The sequence below is a fragment of the Apium graveolens genome, unplaced genomic scaffold (genome assembly GCF_009905375.1).
Source record: "Apium graveolens cultivar Ventura unplaced genomic scaffold, ASM990537v1 ctg8071, whole genome shotgun sequence".
In the NCBI taxonomy this organism is placed as follows: Eukaryota; Viridiplantae; Streptophyta; class Magnoliopsida; order Apiales; family Apiaceae; genus Apium; species Apium graveolens.
Genome location: NW_027420864.1, coordinates 53,302 through 73,794, shown reverse-complemented (window position 1 = coordinate 73,794; position 20,493 = coordinate 53,302). Strand labels below are relative to the sequence as shown.

The 20,493-nt window shown below is 31.7% G+C and overlaps 2 protein-coding genes across 2 annotated transcripts; both read left to right on the top strand.

Moving 5' to 3' along the window:
- Positions 1-504: 504 nt before the first annotated feature.
- On the top strand, positions 505-2,355 carry LOC141704639 (cyclin-D2-1-like). Its single transcript, XM_074507845.1, has 6 exons — positions 505-795; positions 1,142-1,228; positions 1,338-1,436; positions 1,599-1,818; positions 1,916-2,037; positions 2,125-2,355. The coding sequence occupies exons 1-6, from the start codon at positions 505-507 to the stop codon at positions 2,353-2,355; spliced, it is 1,050 nt and encodes a 349-aa protein (XP_074363946.1).
- A 15,143-nt stretch (positions 2,356-17,498) lies between these two features.
- LOC141704638 (cyclin-D2-1-like) lies at positions 17,499-19,355 on the top strand. Its single transcript, XM_074507844.1, has 6 exons — positions 17,499-17,795; positions 18,142-18,228; positions 18,338-18,436; positions 18,599-18,818; positions 18,916-19,037; positions 19,125-19,355. The coding sequence occupies exons 1-6, from the start codon at positions 17,499-17,501 to the stop codon at positions 19,353-19,355; spliced, it is 1,056 nt and encodes a 351-aa protein (XP_074363945.1).
- The last annotated feature ends 1,138 nt before the right edge of the window (positions 19,356-20,493 follow it).

The following is a 20,493-nucleotide window of genomic DNA, read 5'->3' as shown; positions in this document are numbered from 1 at the left end:
CAAATTATATACCTTTTTCGAAAATCTTTTTACTGATGAAAATTAACAGAAATATTTCTTTAGGAAAAAATTATACACAATCATCAGTATATGTTATTATTATTGGTATAAATTAAACTTGACTTAATTTTCTTCCTTTTTAATAAAAAAGATTAAATATATGTTGTTTTATTTTTCTTCAAAAAATAAAACATATTCAATCTTTTTTTAGAAAATTAAAATATATGTATCAAAAGAATATATTTATAGGATTAAAGTAATATCTCATATATTTATAACAAAAAAAAATAGTATCACAGATATTTTTCTTTTCAGCCGTTTTTTATCAAAATGCACTAGTACACAGGTCTCACTTGGACCCTCACCCTACCACAATACCTATATATACCCCAGCTCACTTCTCTATCTCTAGGAGTTCATTTAATTTCTTTCTGTATCATCAGCTCTTTAATCATTCATTCTTTATTTTAATTGTTTTAAAAATCTCCTTTGTTGTTTGTTTTAATGGCAGCCTCAGACCCTTTTAGTCTTGAAAACCTGCTTTGTACTGATAGTCTGCATTTTGATGACCTTGAGGCCATTGATGATCTTAACCATCTTATAGATTCTAATAATCTCGTGGACAATGGATCAGAGCCGTTAATTGGTCTTATTCCAATGCAGAGTGATCAAGTTGTGTGTTCTTTGTTTGACAAAGAAAAAGATTTTCTCCCAGCTAGTGATTATTTAGAAAGATTGGCTAATGAGGAACTTGAATTTGTGATATTAGAAGAAGCTGTTGATTGGATGTATAAGGTTGTCTTTGTGTCTTTCTTGAGTTTTGTTGTTTTTTTAAATTGAGTAAAGGACATTCTTCGATTTTTGTTAAATTTTTTGGTGTTTGGGAGAAAAAAGTGGTGGATTTTATACCGGTTAAATATCAAAGTGGTCACTCAACTGAACGCCATATATCAGTTTAATCATCAAAGTTAACGGGGTATCAGTTTATACCCCTTTAGTCACCATTGTTGTTTGATAAATGCTTTACATGAATTTATAATCTTTATTGCATTTTTTGCGTATGCCCTTGTGAATGATGCCTAATTAGAAGTGATGCCGATTTGGAATTTCTGATTCGGGTTTTTGTGTTTTTGATTAATAGGCTCATGGGCATTTTTGTTTTGGAGCGCCGACTATTTACTTAGCGATTAATTACTTGAATCGCTATCTTTCTGTTTATGAACATCTAGTAAGTCCATGAAATTAATTAAAGTCGATGCTTTTAGCGTAATTTAGTTTTTCTGTGTGTATTAACATGCTAAATTGCTAATTGTCTCTTCTTTATATGCATTGCATAGGTTGAAAAATTTTGGAGTGTTCAATTGGTAGCTGTGGCCTGCTTATTGTTAGCAGCAAAATTGGAAGATGTTGGAGTGCCATCTACTGTTGATTTGCAGGCAAGCGAAATTCTTCTAAAAATTATGACATGCCTGTATCGTGTGTGCATGTGATGTTTATGCTAGCTGTGGCCTGTGTGACATACTCTGCTTTAATTTAATGATCAAAGCTTGGTCCGAATCTTTGATAGTTATAAGAAGATGTCATTTTTTTTAATTCAGGTGGCAGATCCTAGCTTTATTTTTGAATATCAGTCATTAAAATCGATGGAGCTTAATGTGTTGGCCAGCTTGAAATGGAGGATGTATGCTTGTACTCCGTTTTCGTATATAGATTTCTTCATTAGAAAGCTCAAAAGTGAAGATATGATTCCATCAGAGTCTCTGATGTATGGATCATTGATCTATAAATCATGCCAGTTCATAGTGAACACAATTGAAGGTCTCACAGTTAAAATATTAAAATAAAGTTTCTTAACTGATTTTGGTACTATGATGTTCCAAGTGTTTGATACAGATTTTGGTGGAATAAAATGCAGGTGTTGATTTCCTAGAATTTAGGCCCTCGGAAATCTCAGCTGCTGTTGCAATCTGTGTTACGAGAGAAACACAGGAATCAGAGATTGACAAGGCAATATCTGGTGTCATGCATTTTGAGAAGGTAAACAATTGCGGTGTCCACTGTAATAAAAGACAGGACAAACCTTCTTGTATTTTTCTTAAACATATGATTTGTTGGACTTTGCAGGATAGGCTGCTGAAGTGTGTTCAAATGATTGAAGATTTGACAGAGATAGCAGCGAGTACTGATCTACCTGATGGTACTGTATCAGTAGCAGCTCGAGCAGGGTCCGGGAGTCCTGTTGGGGTGTTGGATGCAGCATTCTTGAGCTATAGAATCTACGGGAGAACAGTTGTTTCAGATCCTAGTTCATCAAATGCTGCTAATCAAGATCCGAAAAGGAGAAGGCTTGATTGATCATTTCAAGAGATCAAGTCATTTAATATGGACCTCTGATGCATTACTCAAGTCCCAACAGTTTCGATTGAATCGTGGTTTTGGTGTGGCTGGCTTCATGCAAGTGCCCGCATAGAAATATATAAACACAGATGACAGAATAGGAGTTACATGTTAGGAAATGAATAGGATTGTTAGTTATTCTTTTTATTTCTTAGTTGTAATTCAGACAATTGTTTTAATGTTTTACGGAAGCATTTTGCTATAAACTGCGTGGTCTTTTGAATATTACTTCTATTTGATCTATAAGATACTGGAAGTTATATTTAGTTTTTAAGATACTAAAAGTTATGAAAAAAATTATTTCATATAGATTGTGTTATTCAAACGCATATTTTGGAATATATATCAAAATTTAAAATAATTAACCCTTTTGAAGCTTACATTGTTGTGTTAGATCAAAAAATTCTTTCTTGACCTAACATAAAAGAAAATATTGGAATCCGAATCTAGATATCATTAATATTTTTAGATAATATTATAATTCGTTTTCTAAATAAATATTTATATTTATTATTAAATTTACTTATATTTATTGAATAAAGAGCAGATATTAGTATTTCAAATTTTTTGAAATTAAATTAAATAATTAATTTACTTATGCACTCCTCTTCCGAAAAATTCACTTCAACGTATTTTTTGAAGTATAAATTTTTTATCTTAAAATTTAAATTTATATTAATAGTCCTTGAAATAGAAAAACAATTAAAACATATTAATATAATTTTTTCATAACAAAAATATTTTAAACAATTAAACTAAATACCATCATTTTAAATTTTATACATATATATATATATATTATCATATATGTTCAATTTTGTATTGAGATATTACTAGACATTGATATTTGTATTCTATTTTTTAAAATACATATGAATATTATTCAAAAATGAGAATAGAAATATTAAACAGATATTAAATATTTCATTGCACAGAAATGCACAAAAAATTCTATTAATTTCTTTCGAAAGTTATTGAAACGAGTATTTTTGAAAATTGAACTTGTATAGGCCAGCTTTCTCAAAATATGAGCCCACGCGTGGCCTGAAACATATTTCTTCCATTATATATATATATATATATATATATATCCCTCTCATTTGTTTTTTTTTTTTGACCAAAATGCAGAAGTTTTATTTCTCAACTGAATCAAGCACAATACAATCTTTAACTATGACCGGAATAGAGCTTCCGTCAAATATACGATCAGGATACATATGTGACAATCGAGCAAGCTCGTGTGCCGACCTATTCGCAGACCGTTTAATGAAATACAACTCCATGTTGTTTAACCCTTTGATTATCCTCCTGCAATCCTCAATAGTGCGTCCAAACCTTGAGCGCATGTGGACTGAACTTCGAATGCTCTGGATCGCCACTAGGCAGTCAGATTCCACTACAGTCTTGTCCCATTTCATTTCTTTTATCCAGCTCAAAACTTCTTTGATTGCTACAGCTTCTGCCATACTGGGTTGCAAAAGCTCCTGCAGAAGTTTTGTTTTCGCGCTCACAAGACCACCTGTATAGTCTCTGGCCACCATTCCCATCCCTGTGGCATGTCTGTCATTGAATGTGGCTGCATCTACTGAAATCTTCACTGTGTACTGTTGAGGTTTTACCCAAATTTCTGCCCCATCCCCAGGCATCGACGGTTGGAGAGGGACCTTATAGAATCTATTTTGGGCTATCTTCCATTGTGAGAGATATTCTAAAGTAGCTGCAACTACACGCTCTGGCCTCGAAACTTTTTTGTTCCACACCACATCATTTCTATACCGCCATAAAGACCAGCAGAGCATAATCATCTTGACTTTGTTTTCCTTTGATTCATGTAGTAAACACTGCTCAAACCAATTCGCAAATTCCCAAGTCGAGTCCCACACTGGTGAAACCTGCAAAACCTCCCAGCAACTAGCTGCAAAAGGGCAGTGGAGAAAAATATGAGCTGTATTTTCAACACCAGACTTACAAATTTCACACAAAGAGTCAACTTGAACTCTTTTTTGGATAAGCTGCATTTTAGTAGGTAAACAATGAGTCAAGGCTCGCCATAGCACACTTAGAGCCTTCTTGGGAGCTTTAATTTTCCAGAGAGCTTTCCAAGAGCTATCATCATCATGAACTGTCCATGCTCCTTTTTGAACCTGCAATAAGTTATATGCACTTTTCACCGTGTACTGACCAGTGATATCCCAATCCCATTGTAGCATATCAGAATCCAACTCTTCTTCAATGATAGTTGCTTGTATACTTTCCTGATCCCTATTATTGAAGATATCTGCAATCACTTCCCAATCCCAATTCCTTGTTCCTGTGCACATTAAGGAGCTGACTTTTTGATTGACAATTGATGGAGATACTGTCATGACAAATGCATTCTCCTTGTTTCCCAACCATGGCTGGCCAATAATATTAATATCATTTCCTGTACCAACTCTCCAGCTTGAACCAGTTAAGATGACATTCTTTGCTTCTAACAGACTTCTCCAAATGAAGCTCGGACTAGAACCCAAGCTGGCTTCCAAGAACGACGTGTCCTTAAAATATCTGGCTTTGTAAATTTGAGCTGTAAGACTATTTGGGTTCGTGATCAGCCTCCAACATTGTTTTCCCAACATTGCAAGATTAAAGTCACGAAAACTTCTAAATCCCAAGCCTCCAGAATGTTTGTGTTTAGTCATACGATCCCAGGCCATCCAGTTGATCGTACGGCCACCAGAATCAGTCGAACTCCACCAAAAATTAGCAAGCATCTTTTCAATTTCTTTGGTGATTTCGATGGGTAATAAAAACACATTCATAGCAAATAATGTCATTTCCAATTGTTTACATTTCAAAAAAATTCAAAAATAATAAAAAATTTATAGTATGAAAGGTAACCACATACACTACTTCTCTCCACTATAGCGACTTTATACATATAATAGTAATCGGTCTCCCTGCTTTACTCATTTTTTAAACTTTCATCCACTACTTTATTGATATATGTTAGTGGCTTACATATCGGAAAATAATAAATATTTTAAATTGTAAGAGATTGTATTTTGGACACTACAAATTATATTTTGAAGAGTAGAAAGAAATAGGCTAAATATCAGGAAAAAAAGATATTCTTTTATTTTTTTTATTTAACAATTTCCAAGAAAAACTCGTACAAACATATATATCTTATAAAAATAATTATTAACTTTCAACTCTAACAATTGTTATTAAGAATGAATTTAATATAGAAAAAATCAGATCTTGTCAGGATTTTTTAAAAAGCCTAGAATTTAATCTAGGCCGAAAGCTTTTATTCTGATTTTTTAAAATCTGGGTTTTTCTAACTCTGAAATTTTTATCTGAATTTTTCGGGTTCGAGCATGACCGAATTTTCAAGAATTAAAAATGACTCGTTTAACGCTTGTGGGGCCGAGTTTTTTTCCGGATCAGAATTTTTCCGGATCTGATCGGATCGAATTTTGGGTTTCGGACATTTTAAAATCTTTACCGTGAGCTTATTTTTAAAATTGTTTGCCATGATTGGTAGGACTAAAAATCTTTTATAGTTAAAATTTTTAAAGGTAAGTACATAATTAAATAATTTTTCGTGAAATGATGTCAAATTTCGATATATTTAAAAGAATTGATAAGTTCACAAACTCAACAAAAAATAATCGATAAACTAGTTCAATTTAACTCGTTTATTAAATAAAGTTGAATGAAACATAATTTTTGAGATTGATAATTTTAACTCCGATTAACCCACCAACAAGAAAAAGTTTCACCATATTCGATAATGCAAAACCAAACTCTGATACTTGCAACCGTTTGAGTGATGATGTCAAAAAGAGTTTGAAATTGGATATTTTTAAGTTTAAATTAAGCAAGCTCAAATTTTTGAAATACTTATTTAGTCGAAACACTTGTTTAACAGACGGGTAGAGTTAAGTTTACTTCTGAGTTAAACAAGCCAAGTTTCTCGTGAACTTAATAATTAAAAAATAAAACTTAACTAAAATTTAGTTTATAAATAATAATAAAAAATTCGGAAAAAAAATTCATCTATTAATTTTACATGAATTTGAGTTCGAGTTAGAATCGAGCCGAGTTCTCAAATTCGAGTCGAGTTCTAGTCACACTTGGTATGCACTCATTGTGACTCATTTTAACTAAATAAATGTGAATGTATAGACCGACTTGTATAGAAGTTCGAGTCAAGTTGAGTTCAGTTAAAAGAGTTCGAGTTCGAGGTGCTCGCAAGTTCGAGTTAGAGGTGCTTGCGAGCAGCCTTGCCGGACACGAATTACAGTCTATAGCCCCAATTTGAAGCCCTTTAGTGGTCATGTGTGTATAATAGAATAATTTGTATGAGTCTTGGAGCAAGGCATCTCTTGCAGAATAGTCCCTCCGCTACCTTGCCCCCAATGACTACAATCTCGTCCCTGCCCAATACTGCATTACCTCCGTTACCAGCCATGCCTACGCTACCAAGGTCGCATTTCCACCTCTTCCCGCTATTTCGATGCCTACGATCCCAGCTTTGCCAAGCGCACAGGTTCCATCTATGCCAATCCCCACGATGCCGACCCTCCCAAAACTAACACTACCTCATCTTCCTTCCATCCCTACTTCTAAACCAACTACTATGCATGCAATTCCTTCAATTCCTTTCTTCTCACCACCACCATCCAATTAACTAGGCTTCACCTGAGAAGATTTAATTGATCTTTTTTCCTCAAGAAATATGTACTACATATATTAGCATTTTTTTTGAATTTCTTGTATCACTCTGTCTCATATGTGAAGTTTGGAATTTGTATTGTAGATTCATTAAAATTTATTTACGATAAATGTTTACATTCTTATATGCACATACATAATGTTTTTAGCTTTACTCCAAGATTAGCATGCATAGACATCCCTAAATGTTGGAACCACGGGAACATTGAGTTCACACTACAAGAGGAAGGGGTTTTGCGATAGAATAAATACAAAGAATCTGTCGCAATTGACCGACTTTGTGATGGAAAAAAACTGTCATAAATACATGTGTCATAAGTTCTTATTCTGTCGTACTATCTTATTCAGTCGCAAGTTATTTGTGGGTCTCATACTAAATAAAAACAATCATTAAAAAAAGAAATCCCAGTAAGTACGCTCATATGCCTACGGTAGCGACGAAATCCGACCTAAAATTCTCAAATAAGCTCAGTACTACGACGGAATTCATCGTTTTAATCACATGTTGTGAAAGATTTCGTGGCTAGTTTATAGTATACCTATGTTTTTACCATTGTCCTCAAATTGTGTAATTGAACCAGTGATTCATTCACAGATTTCTCAACACATACAAACTAATAACCCATACAAAATATTATAACACGTTTAGAAAAATTAATCAAGTAGTCAAATCCATATTAAGCATCAGGAAAAAAGAGAAACATCCCAAATCCGACAAACATATGTCGCACAGTTATAAGACAGACATATGTCGCATAGTTATAAGACAAGCATATGTCACACTTAAGGCATATGTCACAGAGTTATAGCAAATGAAAGCATAATTCTGCCTAAACCCATTAGTCAGCTAATATCCAAAAGAAGGCATAAGTCGCCCCCAAGCTGCAAAAGTTAGCCACTAAACTAATATATTCGAAGTTAACATAAACTAGCCCTATAACTGGAACCCAACTGGTATGTCAATCTCCAAACTGATCCAGATCCCGTTAGAGTTACCACTTCAACTACAACTTTGACGTGGAGAACGTGATTGATTTCCATTATCATCTTCATCAGAATGATACTCAGTCTCACGAGCGATCCCCTTACCCTGCAATATTAAAAAAAGTTATATAAATTTGATTTCCTCAAACACCCAACAGAATTAGACATAAAGTAAACTTTACACTAAGGATGACCAGGATGTGAAATGATAAATGATAAAGTTGCATGAATATATATACACAATTCCACATGTGTCTAATATTTGTAATTAACTTATCTCGCACTAAAATTTATAACAAACCAACTTAATTAAGAATAAGAATTAGAGTATAATAGATTTCGATCACAATACACCTAACTGAAATATTAACTTGAGGCATTCTATATAAATATTATAGAGTAATTGATGTTCTAAATACGGTCTGAACCATACTTGAGGCTGCTAGACTTGCCCATAAATAACAAGATGGCAGAAAGGGTGAAAGTGATTAGTAGCTACAGCCTATAGATTGTCCACAGCCTATAGATTGTCCAGGGTCCACGAATATGACCTGGCCAGTTTTGGTGCTATTTTATATAATTTATCTCCTTTGACAAATTTCAGTTTACTAACATATTATGTCGTACCTCACTAAACCAAAATATTTGAACATAAGTCACTAGTAGCTTGACAACTAAAATTGGTGACTCTTACCCCACAATTACCGATTTTTATTTATCTCTCAATTTGGTGCATCTCGTCTTACCCAAGTTACTAGTTTCTAGATAACTTAAAATAGTGACTCTCATTTAATTGTCTTTTTTTTTGCTTTTTCTGAATAATATTAGAACAATAAACAAAATATAATGTTTACGAAATGATTGGACCACAATATACCTTTTGCAGTTTCTAGTAGCAGGGTTACTTTTCTAGACATCGTTTAACACTGACACCATCGTCTGCACAAGTTCCCTCATAGTTGTCGATTGGGTGGTCCGATGGCAGGTCACTTAATCTCGCCACCACAGACTGTGCCAAAATATTGACTTGCTCTAGTGCAAGGTTAAATTAATCAGAATGTGTACGTGCAAATGCTACAATGCGGTCCACTTCTTGCATGACAAGATTGTCTGTCATGTGCTCAACAAAAACTCTTCCAGTGGAAGCACCTGACTCATCATCAACATATCGTCGACGACTCCTTTTACCAGATTCAGGAGAAAGAGCTACACGGGCACACACAAACAAATACATATATATAAGTAGATTAGAAAAAAATGACATAATGAACGATATAAATAGAATGATAAGAATACAAATGCAGTGCATATTATATAATTAATAAACATACGTATAAGTTTGGAAGCACTCGTGCGTGGAATATCGATGATGGCATTTTTTCGAACACCCACAACTTCTACCCATGTATCAATTGGTGCTTCCAAAGGATTCTCGTTGTGCTCTCCAATAGTGTTCCTAGATGCATGTGTAAAAAATTACAAACAATAAAAATGTAAAGTCAAATTAAACTGGAAATAAAAAAGGCATTATCTGTAAACAAAATTCCTAAAATGAAAAAAAAAATAAAACCATAAAAAAAGAGTTCAGATTAATGCTAAATAAAAAAAACAAGGAACATATGATTTTATAAAGCATAAAGGTTGAATTTTTAGCCTGCCAAATACCAAATATTACCCATGTGTACATATACAATTTTATAGACAAATACGTTTTTAAAATAAACTGTCAGAACGAGGTTTAAAACTAAAAATATAAGAAACCGAAGCACGGAACAATATAAAAACGTACCACTAATAAACGAACAACCTCCGATGTGAATTCCTTATTCTCCTTATCCTTGGTGTGCAAGTGAACAAAGAGGTCAATTAATTTTGGTTCCATGCAAGTTTTTTCTTCTATATCCTATCGAGTACAAATGCAAGATGAAAGCATATACAAAATAAATTCACTGTAGATATCTTAATGTAATATTAAATTAACAAGTTTAAATGTAAGTTGTCATACCCAACCACGACGCTAAAAGGAAGTGGCACCGGAAGTGTGAGGAATTTTTTGACATTCTCTCGTTTTTTTTAGCAGCATCTGATTTGTTCTGAAATTTGGGTGAATTCCAATTATCAAGCAATGATCATCTTGATACATGTTTGCTCGTTACACAAAGTTTTGTGCATATTTCTGTGCATATGCCTATTAACAGTCTCATGGGCATCATTTTTTGTCCCATATTTTGGGTCAAAGGTAGAGTAGGCCTGCACAAAAGAGCCAAATAAGAGATGCATATAGATAATAAACATACAATAGTAATAGGAAATAAAACAAGTTAGATGTAATAATTATAAATATTTTTATAATTATTTAATTAACAATATATTGTTATATGAAATTAATTTATAATGTAATCATTTCACTCAACTTCTTCTTCTCTAACTTGCTACATCTCGCAATATTTGATGCACAACCATCTGGCATTTTTAGACTACTAATCCATGTATAAACTTGAAGTTGCTGCTCTCAAGAAAGTGTATGGTGCTTGGGCTTTTTTTTCCCTCGCATCCATAACTCTTCTCTAATACCAAATGCTTTGAAATCTTTTCTTGCATTATTAGTATCCTTGGACTTTTTTACTACCCATTATTGTGTGAAAGAAATTATCAAAGACATTCTTCTCAGCATGCATGACATCAATGCAATGACGTAGACGTAGCGAGTCCCAATATGAAAGCTCAAATAAAATGGAGTAATGTGTAAAATTTTGAGTCACACCAAATCCATCAGCCCTAGACTTTGCATAACCTTTCCCATGTGGTCGAAAAGCAATTTGCACACATTTATTACGAACTTGCCATCCTATTTGCCGCGTATGATGATGGCCCAGTCTTCTAAATTTCTTTACTGTTTCCCAGAAACTAGACTTGAGGAAGTTGTGAGGCCCTAGCATTCCTCATACAAACTAGACAAGTTAGTTTTCCTTTTGTTGACCAACCGCTCAATATTGCCAATGCCAGGAAGTCATTGACTGTCCACAGCAGTGCTGCTCTCAAATTAAAATTAGTTTGTCATATGTTTGTACACCAACACTCTACAACTGTCTCAGCTCATCAATAAGTGGTCTCAAGTAGACATTGATGTCTCTAATGGGATCTTTATCCCCGGGTATGAGTAGTGTCTTGAACAAGAATGGATCCTTCATGCACAAAGAAGGCGGGAGATTGTACACAACCATAATAACGGGCCATGCTGATTAAGTCCTGGAAGATTTGTTACTGTAGGGAGAGAATCCATCTGCAGCAAGCCCAAGTCTAATATTTCGAATATCATGCGAAACATATGGATAATTCATGTCAAAACTTTTCCACTCTTCCCCGTCCGCTGGGTGTGTCATAATCCCCTCAGTAACCTCTCTATTCTTGTGATACCTCATACTCTCATCAATACGAGATGACATGTACAATCGTTGCAACCGCGATGTAAGTGGAAAATATCTCAAAATCTTCCTCGGAATGTATTTTTCCTTCCCTCTCTAGCCAGGAAATAGTGCCTACGACATCACCCCTTTAACATCGGTTAGAAATGTCACCGATGTTAAAAGCAGCTTTAACATCGGTCGCTTTAAAAACCGATGTTAAAGGTGTTGTAAGACATCAGTATCTTTATCAACCGATGTCTATAATTATTTTTAAAAAATAGGTGGGGTATTATAAATTACATATTTAAATAAGATTTTAAGAAATTCAGTACTATACGGTGATATTCATCTTGAATTGTAAAATATTATTTAAAGTTTAGACATATTTAATTTATATTTTAAAATATTTTCTTATGTATAATACAAATATACTCATTTTGAATTTGAATATGATCCATTACATTTTATAAATTTTAAAGAATTTTGATATATTAATTAATATTTTTTACTATAAAAAATTGAATTCGGCTAAAATCAAGAAATTTTCAATTTTTTGCATCATGTGGGGGATTGTTGAAATTAATATTATTATTTATTCCAATATTTGTTTGCTTCAAAACAAAACTAATCTTTTTAATTGTGAGTCTTTTTATTTAAGACTTTTCACTTGTATGACCTTTTGTTTTTGAGACAGTTACCTTCCTTCATCTCCGCATCATCATTATTTATGACCTATGACCTTCTAACTATCTTGGAGTTATAAATTTTCACTCTTATAAAAGGAGATCTATACCTCTCTTTTTAGATAGACAACCAAAAATCGTATTCTCATACTATATACACATACTTTGGGCAATGATCAAAAGGTGTGGTCTATGTGTCTCCCTGTACTACAGCAGTGAAGCGGATGTTGTGTAATGCTGGAAGTTGATTGTCATGAGTCTGTGTGTACGTAGCAGGGAAAATTCAACTTTAGCGCAGTAATTAATTTCACGCCACGAATTTGTATTCAGATAAGTAATCCTAATTTATATTTGTTATCATAGATTCTTTCGTTATTATTACTTTTATCATTCGATAAAAAATGTTTATGATATTGACCATATGAATAAGAGTTTTAGCTTTATACTTCTTAATATATAAGGTCGAGATCTCGAACATATTGATTTTTTGAACATTTAAAAAATATTTTATCTATTTGTTAATTTATAAACTCTGACTTAGGCATTATTTTGTTTTCTCATATAAATGTTAAGTTAGTATAATTTGTTTAATATTTGGTCTACCGTTGTGACTCAATAACGTTTTCTAATATTCTAAAGTTGAACTTGTGTTTGTTAAACGGATTTATACCAATATATCGAGATTGAGTTGCAATAAATATTATTTTGTTAAGACGATTTATATGATATCAATAATATGATAGTTTAAATAATATGCTTGTTTGATAATATGCCCGAGAAGGGTTGGACATCTTGCTAGAATTACGCTCTTAACTTAAGTGTGTAGTTTTTGACTTTTATTTATTTATATGTCATCTTTTTACGATACACTTGCAATATATATTTTAAAGTTATATGTGATTTTTCGGTATATTCAGACATGCTTGATTAAATATTTGAGGCCTAGTATTGAAAATTTCGTGGCTCTATTTTTTTAAGGAGTAGTAGTGAACAAAAACTGTTAATGATGTATATAATAGTATATTAGTCTTGTATTTGTTCACAATATTGTGATGTATTGCACAAACTTCATGCTTATTTGATTTTTAAATGAGAATATATATGCTAGACAGTTACATGAGTAATATATCTTGTAAATAATAATAAAAATGTTAAAAATATATATATCTTTTTTTGTGGTAAGATAATAAGAGTAAGAGATTTTTAATCAAAATTTTTTTTTTTAGAGTTTATAATTTTGATGACCAGTTTATTCAATGTGGGGGTTGACAAATATGTCAATATTAGTTAATTGAGCAATCATTTTCGTGTCTCATGTAATAGTCATTTGCGTTAGATGGACGATGGAGATGCTTGAACATGAATTTTTTTTAAATAATAAATACATGAAAGACTAGTGTATTCTTGAGGGAGTAATGTAAGGAACATTATACATGATTGGTTTCTCATCACTCTAATTATGTAGAAAAATCTTATGAATTTATACTACTTGTCATTATTGCAGCAAGTATCTCCTGTGTGGTGTGTGACCTAAATTTTACTAAATAAATATAAAGGCATTTTTTTATAAATTTTATCATGTCAAATTTATTGTGTTTTCATGAATTAATGTGACATAAAATTGATGGTTGATATATATCAGGATGAATACTTTGATATTAAAAAGCTACCACATAATGAGGTTACGTGTTTTATAACTCTCCAATTAGTTTGAAAGTTTTTTCCTTCTGTAAAGTAAGTTGCTACTTGAGAATGAGAAGAATAGTTCGTTAATATTTATATTTTTCACTTTGTAGATGCATCTACAATATAATAACTTTGTTAATCAGAATGACCGAGTTACATGCATATTGTTGGAGAGAAATTATATTTATAATTGATCGCAAGCACTAAGAATATACTTGAAGAAAAGAGTTAGGCCATGTGAATTGAGGTTGATAATAGTCTATGTTTATTAGAAAGAGAATATAGACACCTAAGGCATGTCATAGTGTGTAAATTTGATATGTAGTAATGTGATATCACTCGAGTATGTAAAGTTAAAGGGGAATATTGCAGATCCTCTTTACAAAGGTCTTTGTCAAATATTGTTGCTAGAGTTGGCATGAAACACGTTTAAACCCTATCTTGGAGTAAATTGTGTTAAATCACAAAAGTGCTCATTATGACTTTGGATGGTGCTAAGAGTTAGCACAATTGGAATGGTTATAAAGCCTATGTAGAGTGAATTGTGATGGATATCCATCTTAGAAATTTCAATGGGTCAAACTAAATCATAAAAGAACTCATGTTTTACTACCACCATTCCAATTTAATGAAAAAGTGTAGTATTTTTTTGTTGTCATATGTGTTAGGTTGAGTTAATGCTTTTAATAAGTTCATAGCCTTGTAATAGGTGGTTTAAGACAATACAAACTTGATGAACTTACCTATATGAATATGTGAGCTACGCCCAACTCCTTATGAGATCTTGTAGGCTAAGGACTCTGGAGCATTCATAAATATCCAGCTAAAAATGTGGGGCATTTTATAACACAAATTGTTAAAGACATTATCAAGGTTAATGTCATGCAAGAACACCTTTTTATATGAGAAAGGTTTTAGTGCGCATATATATCTTCACTAACTGCCAAGAAAGGTTCAAGAATTTTTATTTTCACCTAATATTGTTGTATGACATATATGTTTGCACGGGGTATCAATTCAAGTCCACAAGACATTAATACTTACAAAACTGATTATCCATTGTCCATAAAACTTCTCCTATTACACAAACTATATTTTCTTTTGCATCATGTGAGGGATTGTTAGAATTAATATTATCATTTATTTCAATATTTGTTTGCTTCGAAAGAAAACTAATCTTTTTAAATGTGAGTCTTTTTATTTAAGACTTTTCACTTGTATGACCTTTTGTTTTTTAGACATTTTTCTTTAAGACCTTCTAGATTTCATCTCCCCCTCATCATTATTTGAGACCTATGACCTTCTTACTATCTTGGAGTTACAAATTTTCATTCGTATAAAAGGAGATCGATACCTCTCTTTTTTGATAGACAAACAAAAATTATATTCTCATACTATATACACATACTTTGGGTAATGATCAAAAGGTGTTGTCTATATATCTCCCTGTACTACACCAATGAGGCGGATGTCGTGTAACGCTGTAGGTTGATTGTCATGAGTTCGTGTGTACATAGTGGGGCAAATTCAACTTTAGCGCAGTGATTAATTTCACGCCACGACTTTTATTCAGATAAATAATCCTAATTTTTATTTGTTATCATCGATTCTTTCGTTATTATTACTTTTATCATTCGATGAAGAATGTTTATGATATTGACCACATGAATAAGAGTTTTAGCTTTATACTTTTTAAGATATAAGGTCGAGATCTCGAACATATTGATTTTTTGAACATTTAAAAAATATTTTATCTTTTTGTTAATTTATAATCTCCGACTTTGGCATTATTTTTCTTTCTCGTATAAATGTTAAGTTAGTATAATCTGTTTAATATTTGGTCTACCATTGTGACTCAATAACCTTTTCTAACAATACTAAGTGATTTTGTTAATTTAACTATTTTGTTGAAAAATTACCACCACTAATAGATGTATGACATATTTTGATCAGTTTTTTAAAAATATTGTTTAAATTTAAAATTAAAGAGTAATGTTTATAACAGTCTTGGCATACTTTCTTCACAATTATAAAATTAATTTTTAAAAATATTGTAAAAAATAAAAAACATATTTCTAATTTTTTATAATATATTAAAACTTTTAAGTTCTATATAAGACTTTATTCAAATTTTACAGACTTTATTCATAACTTATGATTTTTCGAGTTTTAAAAGTATTTTTTTTAAGAAAAACAAATAAAATTTGAAGTAGATGGACATCGCTGACTAAGATTCTGATTTTTTTAAATCAAGGTTAAATTCGAGCTTTTATGGTTTCATTTATGTGATTAGGATTTTATTAATAAATACGTCGTGTGTATGTTACTACAAGTTGAGCCGAGTTTTTTCTCGGTCACACTTTTTCTCAGTTGAATTAAACATATCTTTTGAATTCTTTACATTTTTAGCACAAATTACTATATTTAGTATTTAAAATTACATTTATTGTTGGAATGCAATATTAGGTAAATTATTTTAATATTTTGCACGCGAAAATTTCAATCTAACGAATCATTGGTTTAATTTTATTTATACAAGAGTGTTGAATTATCGATATTTATACCCTAGATCCGCATGGGCCAAATCTTAAAGTCAGAGATCAAAAATTAAAAAAAATATATTAAACTTCAAAAAGCAAATATGAATATTTCAAAAAAAAATATGAATACGAGATACCTTATTTTTTCATAAATTGTTAAGTAAATGACAAAAAAGTAGGTTCGATCTAAAAAGTGTTTGTCATAATTATATGAAAGTGTAATTAAATTCATCGTTGAATTTGCTCGTAGTGAAAGTCAAATTATATACCTTTTTCTGAAATCCTTTTAATGATAAACTATGAAAATTAACCGAAATATTTCTTTAGAAAAAAATTATACACCATCATCAGTATATGTTATTATTATTAGTATAAATCAAACTTGACTTAGTTTTCTTCCTTTTTAATAAAAAAGATTAAATATATGTTGTTTTATTTTTCTTCAAAAAATAAAACATATTCAATCTTTTTTTAGAAAATTAAAATATATGTATCAAAAGAATATATTTATAGGATTAAAGTAATATCTCATATATTTATAACAAAAAAAAATAGTATCACAGATATTTTTCTTTTCAGCCGTTTTTTATCAAAATGCACTAGTACACAGGTCTCACTTGGACCCTCACCCTACCACAATACCTATATATACCCCAGCTCACTTCTCTATCTCTCGGAGCTCATTTAATTTCGGGTGAAGGACAAATTTAGCCTATTTTTACCGAAAATTGACAAAAATAACGAATTTCTGAAAAGTTGGCCAACTTTAGCCGATGGGATACCAACTGTCAGTGGAGTATCCACTTTATACAAAATACCCAACTGGCAGTGGAGTATCCCATATATGAAATACCCAACTACCAGTGGAGTATCTTATACAAATTGGGATACCCAACTGACAGTGGAGTATTCAATCAGCCAAAAGTGGCCACTTTTTTCAGAATGGCTATTTTTGTTAAATTTTTCAAAAATCGACTATTTTTGTCATTTTTTCCTTAATTTCTTTCTGTATCATCAGCTCTTTAATCATTCATTCTTTATTTTAATTGTTTTAAAAATCTCCTTTGTTGTTTGTTTTAATGGCGGCCTCAGACCCTTTTAGTCTTGAAAACCTGCTTTGTACTGAAACTGATACCCTGCATTTTGATGACCTTGAGGCCATTGATGATCTTAACCATCTTGTAGATTCTAATAATCTCGTGGACAATGGATCAGAGCCGTTAATTGGTCTTATTCCAATGCAGAGTGATCAAGTTGTGTGTTCTTTGTTTGACAAAGAAAAAGATTTTCTCCCAGCTAGTGATTATTTAGAAAGATTGGCTAATGAGGAACTTGAATTTGTGATATTAGAAGAAGCTGTTGATTGGATGTATAAGGTTGTCTTTGTGTCTTTCTTGAGTTTTGTTGTTTTTTTAAATTGAGTAAAGGACATTCTTCGATTTTTGTTAAATTTTTTGGTGTTTGGGAGAAAAAAGTGGTGGATTTTATACCGGTTAAATATCAAAGTGGTCACTCAACTGAACGCCATATATCAGTTTAATCATCAAAGTTAACGGGGTATCAGTTTATACCCCTTTAGTCACCATTGTTGTTTGATAAATGCTTTACATGAATTTATAATCTTTATTGCATTTTTTGCGTATGCCCTTGTGAATGATGCCTAATTAGAAGTGATGCCGATGTGGAATTTCTGATTCGGGTTTTTGTGTTTTTGATTAATAGGCTCATGGGCATTTTTGTTTTGGAGCGCCGACTATTTACTTAGCGATTAATTACTTGAATCGCTATCTTTCTGTTTATGAACGTCTAGTAAGTCCATGAAATTAATTGAAGTCGATGCTTTTAGCGTAATTTAGTTTTTCTGTGTGTATTAACATGCTAAATTGCTAATTGTCTCTTCTTTATATGCATTGCATAGGTTGAAAAATTTTGGAGTGTTCAATTGGTAGCTGTGGCCTGCTTATTGTTAGCAGCAAAATTGGAAGATGTTGGAGTGCCATCTACTGTTGATTTGCAGGCAAGCGAAATTCTTCTAAAGATTATGACATGCCTGTATCGTGTGTGCATGTGATGTTTATGCTAGCTGTGGCCTGTGTGACATACTCTGCTTTAATTTAATGATCAAAGCTTGGTCCGAATCTTTGATAGTTATAAGAAGATGTCATTTTTTTTAATTCAGGTGGCAGATCCTAGCTTTATTTTTGAATATCAGTCATTAAAATCGATGGAGCTTAATGTGTTGGCCAGCTTGAAATGGAGGATGTATGCTTGTACTCGGTTTTCGTATATAGATTTCTTCATTAGAAAGCTCAAAAGTGAAGATATGATTCCATCAGAGTCTCTGATGTATGGATCATTGATCTATAAATCATGCCAGTTCATTGTGAACACAATGAAAGGTCTCACAGTTAAAATATTAAAATAAAGTTTCTTAACTGATTTTGGTACTATGATGTTCCAAGTGTTTGATACAGATTTTGGTGGAATAAAATGCAGGTGTTGATTTCCTAGAATTTAGGCCCTCGGAAATCTCAGCTGCTGTTGCAATCTGTGTTACGAGAGAAACACAGGAATCAGAGATTGACAAGGCAATATCTGGTGTCATGCATTTTGAGAAGGTAAACAATTGCGGTGTCCACTGTAATAAAAGACAGGACAAACCTTCTTGTATTTTTCTTAAACATATGATTTGTTGGACTTTGCAGGATAGGCTGCTGAAGTGTGTTCAAATGATTGAAGATTTGACAGAGATAGCAGCGAGTACTGATCTACCTGATGGTACTGTATCAGTAGCAGCTCGAGCAGGGTCCGGGAGTCCTGATGGGGTGTTGGATGCAGCATTCTTGAGCTATAGAATCTACGGGAGAACAGTTGTTTCAGATCCTAGTTCATCAAACGCTGCTAATCAAGATCCGAAAAGGAGAAGGCTTGATTGATCATTTCAAGAGATCAAGTCATTTAATATGGACCTCTGATGCATTACTCAAGTCCCAACAGTTTCGATTGAATCGTGGTTTTGGTGTGGCTGGCTTCATGCAAGTGCCCGCATAGAAATATATAAACACAGATGACAGAATAGGAGTTACATGTTAGGATATGAATAGGATTGTTAGTTATTCTTTTTATTTCTTAGTTGTGATTCAGACAATTGTTTTAATGTTTTACCGAAGCATTTTGCTATAAACTGTGTGGTCTTTTGAATATTACTTCTATTTCTTAGTTAAAGGTTTTTTGCATAAATTAACATATATATATATATATATTATATATACATATATATGTGTGTGTCTATATATATATATGAAAGTCTTGAATTTAATTTTTTTGTGTAAATATAAGAATATATATATATATATATATATGTATATATATTATATATACATATATGTGTGTGTGTCTATATATATATATATATATATGAAAGTCCTGAATTTAATTTTTTTGTGTAAATATAAGAATATAACACTTAAATTATGACATGATTAAATATAAATATTTATTCAGTTAGAGGTATAAATGGTTGTGATCCACATAATCATATTTAATATATAAGTTTCTCTAGTTGATTTATTTTTAATATTTAATTCACAAATATTTGTAGTAGACTACAATGTGATAAATATGGTATATGCCAGTCAACTGTGATTAAAGGTGGGTGTGAAGTGGGAGAGGAGGGATGTCGTAATTGGGGTGCGAAGCGAATGGGGCTGTGCTGTTTTTCGGGGACGGGCGAAGAGAGACGAAGTATTCTTTACTCATGTTTGACCAATTAATATAAATAAATAAATTTTATTTTAATAGTAAGATTTTGTACGATTTTCGCATATCTTTTTATCTATATATTTTTTGTCATTAAGATTAACGACGAACAATAATATTTTGTAAAAATAAATTTTTTTATAATTTAAATGTACTACCACTTTTTTTATAAATAACATAATTTTGTACTCAAGTTTCTCATGTATTAATATTGTTTATTTTTTTATAATAATAATATTAATAATAATAATTATTATTATTATTACTATAATAAAAATAATTATTATTATTATTATTAGAATTTTTAATATATAT

Coding starts and splice junctions, on each gene's coding strand:
- LOC141704638 (XM_074507844.1), top strand. CDS start 17,499: ATGGCGGCCTCAGACCCTTTTAGTCTTGAAAACCTGCTTTGTACTGAA. Junction 18,229..18,337: donor TTTCTGTTTATGAACGTCTA/GTAAGTCCATGA, acceptor TGCATTGCATAG/GTTGAAAAATTTTGGAGTGT. Junction 19,038..19,124: donor GTGTCATGCATTTTGAGAAG/GTAAACAATTGC, acceptor TGGACTTTGCAG/GATAGGCTGCTGAAGTGTGT.
- LOC141704639 (XM_074507845.1), top strand. CDS start 505: ATGGCAGCCTCAGACCCTTTTAGTCTTGAAAACCTGCTTTGTACTGAT. Junction 1,819..1,915: donor CATAGTGAACACAATTGAAG/GTCTCACAGTTA, acceptor AATAAAATGCAG/GTGTTGATTTCCTAGAATTT. Junction 2,038..2,124: donor GTGTCATGCATTTTGAGAAG/GTAAACAATTGC, acceptor TGGACTTTGCAG/GATAGGCTGCTGAAGTGTGT.